Source organism: Oryx dammah, unplaced genomic scaffold, assembly GCF_014754425.2.
Source record: "Oryx dammah isolate SB20612 unplaced genomic scaffold, SCBI_Odam_1.1 HiC_scaffold_2, whole genome shotgun sequence".
Lineage (NCBI taxonomy): Eukaryota > Metazoa > Chordata > Mammalia > Artiodactyla > Bovidae > Oryx > Oryx dammah.
Window position 1 is genome coordinate 88,678,814 of NW_024070186.1, and position 7,069 is coordinate 88,685,882.

The 7,069-nt window shown below is 41.3% G+C and overlaps 1 protein-coding gene across 7 annotated transcripts in view; it reads left to right on the top strand.

Moving 5' to 3' along the window:
* MYLK (myosin light chain kinase) overlaps positions 1-6,357 on the top strand; it is a 195,697-nt gene extending 189,340 nt beyond the window's left edge. For 4 of the 7 annotated variants that reach the window (XM_040250400.1, XM_040250401.1, XM_040250399.1 and 1 more), the window contains 3 exons: positions 35-164; positions 1,636-1,767; positions 4,307-4,650. In XM_040250400.1, coding sequence (XP_040106334.1) covers positions 35-164; positions 1,636-1,767; positions 4,307-4,557 — 513 coding nt within the window. In that variant the 3' untranslated portion in view covers positions 4,558-4,650. Of the gene's footprint in view, positions 1-34; positions 165-1,635; positions 1,768-4,306 lie in introns of all 7 variants that reach the window. The other 3 variants (XM_040250388.1, XM_040250403.1, XM_040250395.1) reach the window with 2 other exon arrangements.
* Positions 6,358-7,069: the final 712 nt, after the last annotated feature.

Genomic DNA, 7,069 nt, shown 5'->3' on the forward strand with positions numbered 1-7,069 from the left:
CCGCCTGAGCCCAACGCCAGTGTCTATTTTCCAGAAAACGGGCAATGCTGTGAGAGCCATCGGAAGACTGTCCTCTATGGCAATGATCTCAGGGCTCAGTGGCAGGAAATCCTCAACAGGGTCACCAACCAGCCCGCTCAATGCAGAAAAACTAGAATCTGAAGGTAAGGGACTCCAGAGAGATTTTCTTCAGCCAGATGGTGAGAAAGGAAGGGTTGGGGGTTGCAGGGGGATTTAGAGGTGTTTTTTTTTTTTAAGGTGGGAGATTGATTTTATTTTTCATTAATACAACCCACAAGGGAAAATTCAAAACTACTTTTACATTGCCCTGACAATAATTACTAAATCTAGTAATTGCTTTTTAACTGTTTCACCTGAGGTTGAACTATTTTCAGAGGGAAAGTTATTCTTTGTTTAATAGAACTAGATGGTCTTTTCCCTATACTTTACACAAAAATTAGCAGAAACTGCACGAAAAGTTTCCTTCTTATTACAAAAGCAATGTTTGTATGACAGGCAGACATAAATAAGTCACATATAGTGGTGCGCTTTTTAAAAATATGCTTCAATTTTTTTAATGTGTCTTTGTGCTGGTCTTTTAATAAAAGTTGACTCAGGTAGTCCATATTTTTTGGTAGTTTTTGTGACGCTGAAACATGTTATTTGAATTGGGTAGACGGTGATTGGCAGGGCCCCTCCTAAAGTCCAGCAGGGTTAGTTGCTTGCCCACTGTCTTAGAAATGCTACCCCATCTATCTCCTCATTGAAGGCCTCGGCCCCCTCTTGCTTTGATACATGTAGGGTATAGCCTCTATCATCTTGAGGTGCCTCATTTAGCCTGAGACACCACCTCCCCGCTGCCTGATTCCTTTGGTATCCAGAGGCTAGAAGTTGAGTCTAGATCCCGTTGTGCCTAAGGGATAATTGATGAAACTGCTTACTGAGCTGCCCTGATGTAGCCGGGGACCGACTCTGCTGCGCGTGGGCCTGGTCCCTCCTTCTCCACCCCTGCCTCTCCCCAGATGTCCCAGAAATAGCCTGAAGGGGAAGGAGAGGGTCAGGAACCCCTCCAAGTTACGGCTTTTCCCTGGACCAGTCCCAAATCCTGGTCCAGGGTCACACACTGTGAAGGCAGCATCCTTGTGGAATAGACTGCTCCACGGCAGGCAATAGGCAAGTCAACAACGCCTCTAAGATCTGTCTCTTCCGTCCCAAGGAGCAGATGAAAGGCCTGCTGCTGCCACCCTGGGAGGAGGGTAGGAAGAGGCCCGAGGGCTGGTGGGCTGGTATGCTCCCGTGCTTCTTAGATACCCTCAACTGGATCCTGAAACGGCATGAAATGCAGCCAAAAATCCTTTTTAAAGATTATTTCCTTTTCCAATGTGTCAGCATAAGGAAGGGGGAAGTCCAAACATTTCCCCAGTTTGGTCACAGTTCTCTCTTCTGCCAAAACTATTTGGCAGCAGGCTACCCTGTCCCCAAGAGAAAGGTGTGCTTATGATTCAGTCCTCTAAGCTGTATTATTTGCTAAATCATAACAATTTGGAAAAAAAAAAAAAGCCAGCTCTTTTAAACCAGGGAAGAGGAGAGAACAGGGAATAAAGAAATGGCCACATCCTCTTCCTTACCTTCTAGAAGATGTCTCCCAAGCTTTCCTGGAGGCTGTCGCTGAGGAGAAGCCCCATGTAAAACCCTACTTTTCCAAGACCATTCGTGATTTAGAAGTTGTGGAGGGAAGTGCTGCTAGATTTGACTGCAAGATTGAAGGTGAGTCTCCAGCCGTCCTTCCCTGTACAGGGGGTGTGGCGGGCCAGTGGGCCCCTGCTGTGTGCTCTCGGCAAGATGGCAGTTCTGGAACAGCCAGGCTGTGAGGGAAAACGGATCAGGAGGAGTTGGCCCGCTGCCCCCCTCCACCTACTGAAGAACAGTGCTGTTTAGTCACTCTGATATTTCACCCACTTACATCAGCCACTAGACCCAAGTTAAAAGTGGTTTATCATGGACCTATTTGGCTCTGGAACGTGCTTATTGAAATGAGCTTTGCAAGCTTCTAGGAAGCATGTGAACTGACCACAAAAGGCTCTCACAGGAAGGCTGGTGCAGAGTATAGTATGGGGAGAAGACATCTCTGCTGTTAATCAGCGGCCTGTGTGACCTGGGGCAGTGTTTTAGCTCTTCTGAAGCCCAGGCCCTCCTCTGTAAGACAGTGTCTAATGCCCTGAGTGGCTCTGGGGACTCTGTGAGATGACCCAGATAGAAAGGGGAAACCTTTTAAATCTTTTAAATATGTCATGGAGTCATAGGGGAAAGCTGTGGGACTGGTTAAGTGCAGATATAACTTCAGACAGAGGGAAGTTAGGATGCAGGCCTGTCTGCCCTGTGCTTCTCTGCCAGCCAGAAATAACGTGGTCACAGTGAGTTGTTGGAGCGCAAAGAGCCCTAAGGGATCTTAGCATAGCACCGGAGGAGTCAGCAGTGCTGGTGACACACAGCATTTAAGTTTCCACAGACGGCAACATTCTAGAAAGGTACGAGGTGTGATGAGACAGGCCTCTCTGCTTCAAGCCTGTGACTGTCATGTGACAGAGTTGCAGGGCTTTCTGCCGCTTTCAGTCAGACTAACTGCCCCAAGGCAGCAGAGCGCCGGACAGCAGAAAGAACAAACTGGGCCTCCCACGCTGTAAGAGTCGCCAGCAATCTGGCTAGATGATGCCTTTTGGGTAAAATAGCCCAAAGTTAGGAATGAAGAAACAATTTTCCTCCTGCATCACTGTATTATCAAGTTGGCTTATAAACGCCTGGCCTACCATCGTCTTTCGTGTGTTTCATCCAATTGTTTCAGAGTGGATGTGCTGCCTTTGCTAGCGCAGAAGTGCTCAGATAGGGGGCTCTGCTGAGAGCTTGGGGGCCACGGCTTGTAGCTCTCACCATCACCACTGTCTTTGGGTCTTAAGTTCCTTTTCCTTTATTTTTTTAGAAAATATTATATAATAATTATCTTTTTGCTTACTTTTCTCTTTGGGATTATTTTCTTGGTATTTGCATTACTTTGACTGAAGTGCCGAGGGGAAATTAAAGCATATGGATGCTGTTCGATAAAAACAAAATCCTACTTGAAAAACATGTTAGAATTCTTAAGTTGTTCTGTGTAATTTTTATTCTAGTTGGGGATACAGTTTTGTCCTGTGAAACAACTCCAAAAATTTAAAAACAAGTCAATTAGAAGGCAGAAAACATTTTTATTGCTGAACTTTGCAGCAATATGACTAATACATAAAAATGAGACTAATCAGCGTGGTCAGTGTCTGTTTATCTACAGGCATATTGTCTGTCTTTGGATCAGATTAAGACAAATACTGCTTTCTTTTTCTTAGCAGTATTATCAGTTCCTCCAATTTATGTTTTACAGGTTGTTATCACCTTCAAATTATAATTTATATACCATAAAATTTACCCATTTTAAGTATATAATTCAATTATTTTTAGAAATTTACACAATTGTGCAGTCTTTATCAGAATCCAATTTTAAAACATTTCCAACACCCTCAAAAGATCTCTTGCACCCATTTTTACTGACTCTCATTTTTTTAAAATTTAAATTTATTTAAGTTCAAGGGGTTTTTTTTTGTTTTTTGTTTTTTTTAATGGCTACACTGGGTCTTTCTTTGTTGCTTTTTTTGTGGGGCTTTCTCTAGTTGCTGCAAGAGGGGCCTACTCTTTGTCATGGCGTTCAGGCTTCTCATTTTGCTGGCTTCTTTTCTTGTGAAGCACAGGCTCTAGGTACTTGGGCCTCAGTAGTTGCAGCATGCAAGCTCAGTAATTGTGGGGCATAGGCTTAGTTGCTCCATGGCGTGTGAATTCTACCCGAACCAGGGATTGAGCCTGTGTCCCCTGCACTGGCAGCCAATTCTTATGCACTGTGCCTCCAGGGAAGTCCTTAAGTTCAACTTGTATACAGGATAAAAAAAAATTTTCCTTTTAACCCAAGAAGATAGTTAGTTCTAAGGATGTGATTAGAGTTGTGGCAGTGTTCAGAGAATAATCTATATCTGTATTAAGATGGGAGGTGGCACAAGCCCTGCATGGATGAGAAGTACGGGTTACATGCACAATACCTGATGTGAAGTTTCAGACATGAGTATTTATAATATATGCCCATATTCAAGTGTAAATATCAAAATAGATGCTAAAAGCTAACATATTTTCCCCCCTCTATCCCCTTAATCATTAGAGGTAGTTCAAGAGTTTGTGTGGGGAAACCTTAAATAATAGTTTCTGCAACTCGTGTTCCCTCCCTGTGATGCAGGATACCCGGACCCTGAAGTCGTCTGGTTCAAAGATGACCAATCAATCCGGGAGTCCCGCCACTTCCAGATAGACTACGACGAGGATGGGAACTGCTCTTTAATCATTAGTGATGTTTGCGGGGATGATGATGCCAAGTACACCTGCAAGGCTGTCAATAGTCTTGGAGAAGCCACCTGCACAGCAGAGCTCATCGTGGAAACCATGGAGGAAGGAGAAGGGGAAGGGGGAGAAGAGGAGGAGGAAGAGTGAAACAAAGCCAGAGAGAAGCAGTGTCTAAGTCATATTACAAAGACTATTTCTCTAAAGCTCAAAAAAAAAAAAAAAAAAAAACCCTGCAAGATAGTAAAAGCACCCAGTGTGATAGATTATTTAGTTAGGTTATTTGGGGGTTGATTCTTCAGCAGCAGTGATTGACACCCAGCAGCATTATTGATGGGCATTACTTTAAATTAGCTGGCACCTTAAGATGCTAGTACAGCTAGATTTCATTTAGGGAAATTACCAGTAACTTTCTGACTAACTGATTTTAGAGAAAAAGTAACCAAAAGGGAGCTTTATCTGGGCAAAGTCATGAATTCCCCAACTGAAAGCACTCATGAAAAATAAGACCCTCTGGTCACAGCCAACCCAAGGGTCCCTGGATATGGGGACTCCCCAGCTCCTCCTCCAGGGAACTGGGTCTTCTCCAGGCCTGTGACACTTCATTCTGCAGGCAGTTGAGCCATTTTAATTTATGAGGCACATTATTTCCAAAGTATACCATAGACATTTGCACTTTTAATTTCCATCCCCTGTTCTACCTGCCAGTTTTTCTGGATCTGGACTTGCCATGAGTTTAATCATTAGGGACACTTCCTAGATTCTGAAGACATATCTCCTGCTCTCATGGATGACTGGCTTCCTTAGAAAAATAAAATCTCCTTTCTTCCAAAATCAGTAGGAAATCTAAACTTACCCCTCTGAAGATGTCTAGCAGCTTCAGACATTTTATAAGAACCTATGGGGAAAAAATCATTGTTAGTGTGCTTTTTTCTCCTGAAACCAGGATTCATATTTGTGCTGTTTAGAATATCAGCTCTGCACGTGTGGTAAAGATTTTTGTGTTTGAATGTATGAAAAAGCAGTTTGCTGAGAAGTTAGTCTTAATTATTTATTGGCGACTATGAAACAGATTTCAACTGAAGAGCTATAGAACTCCATGTACTTTGGAATCTCAGCCAGGATAGTCTGAGTTTAATATACCTTCATTTTTAAACATGTTCCAAACAGTTCTGTGTACCTTCTGGGTTCCACAAGGTTCTTCTTGGATGTGCATCAGTCATGCCTTGCCCCCAACCTTGAAATATATTCTTAACCTGATACATGCACTCAGAGTTGCATCTTTAGGAATTTCTAACTTTCTTTCACTACATTGGCACTTAAATTTTTCTTCATAAAACTTTTTGCAGGTCATAAACAAAGACCATAAACTGATATGCCTAATACATTTCCTCTGTGTGTGTGTAACATTCCAAATACTTTTTTCTTTTGATCCACTATTTGTAAAGTGCAGCAGTTTAATATTTCAAAGGACTTTTAAAGAGTTCTTTAAGAAACAATTTTAAATTACTTCAGTGCAATCCTACACAGTATCAGCATTAGAATTTTGATGTTACTTAGTCTTATGTTATCTTCCATTCTATTTTTCTCTGCTTCTTGCTGCTAGTTTCAAATTGCCAGTATTTTGCTTTTTAAGCAGTTACAATATTTTTCATAATAGCCACAGTATTACCACAGTTTATTATAATAAAGCATTTTAAAGTTGATTTAGAGCATTCAAAGCTTTTCTTCATCACTTTTCATTGTATTTAGACTATAACCTTCGTGTGCGTGTATGTTGTATACGTGTGCGCATGTGTGGTGTGTATTTTTGTTTACAGGTTTTTTGATGCCTTCTTGAAGTTGTGTTAATGTTCTCCCAGTTTATTATGCCATCAGAATGGTAAATGAGAACACTACAACTGTAGTTAGCTCACAATTTTTAAATAAAGGATACCACAGTGCATGCTGCTTGTTCAGTCTCTGCAGCCTTCTTTTCCTTTCCACACCACCAGTTGCGGATGACCGAAATAGATCTCAGAAACTAATAACAAACGCTCTGCTGTATAAATGCTTTATGTGGTTCTCTTTTACTAAGGAACAGAATGACTTAGGCAGTTCTAGTTTATACTAGATAGCCTAATTTGCACATTTACTTCAGAATTTCTCTCGAGCATCATTTTGGTTCAATTACATTCTAATACCTATAGTACCCTCATAGTGCTAAAATCTATCTGACATTTTTAGTATGTCACAAAATCATCATTATAACTAATATTACTTACCAGCTCTTGGTCTACGTTTGTAACTGTGGTGCAGTTTGTTATTGGCAGCCGAGTGCTATCTTTGCATGTCTTGATATTGAAGCATTTGTTCTCAGGAAACCATCATTCCTGTTTCATAGTAAGTCTGTTATCAGAGAACAGATGGTGGAGTCCCCCCATGCCTTGAGTATTCAAACAATATTGTAGATATTCTAGAAAGAATCAAGACATACTATTAAATGCTGGACTAGATGATTCTATGATTCCACAGTATAGTCTGGAAAGAATCCATTGTCCAGATAATGTTAAATTGTTTCATATTTTTTAAGACAACCACAATCCACAAGTGTTCCTACTCAAGAAATTTTATTTTTAAAGAAAAAGACCTTTTATTCCTTGCTAGTGAAAAATGTACCTCA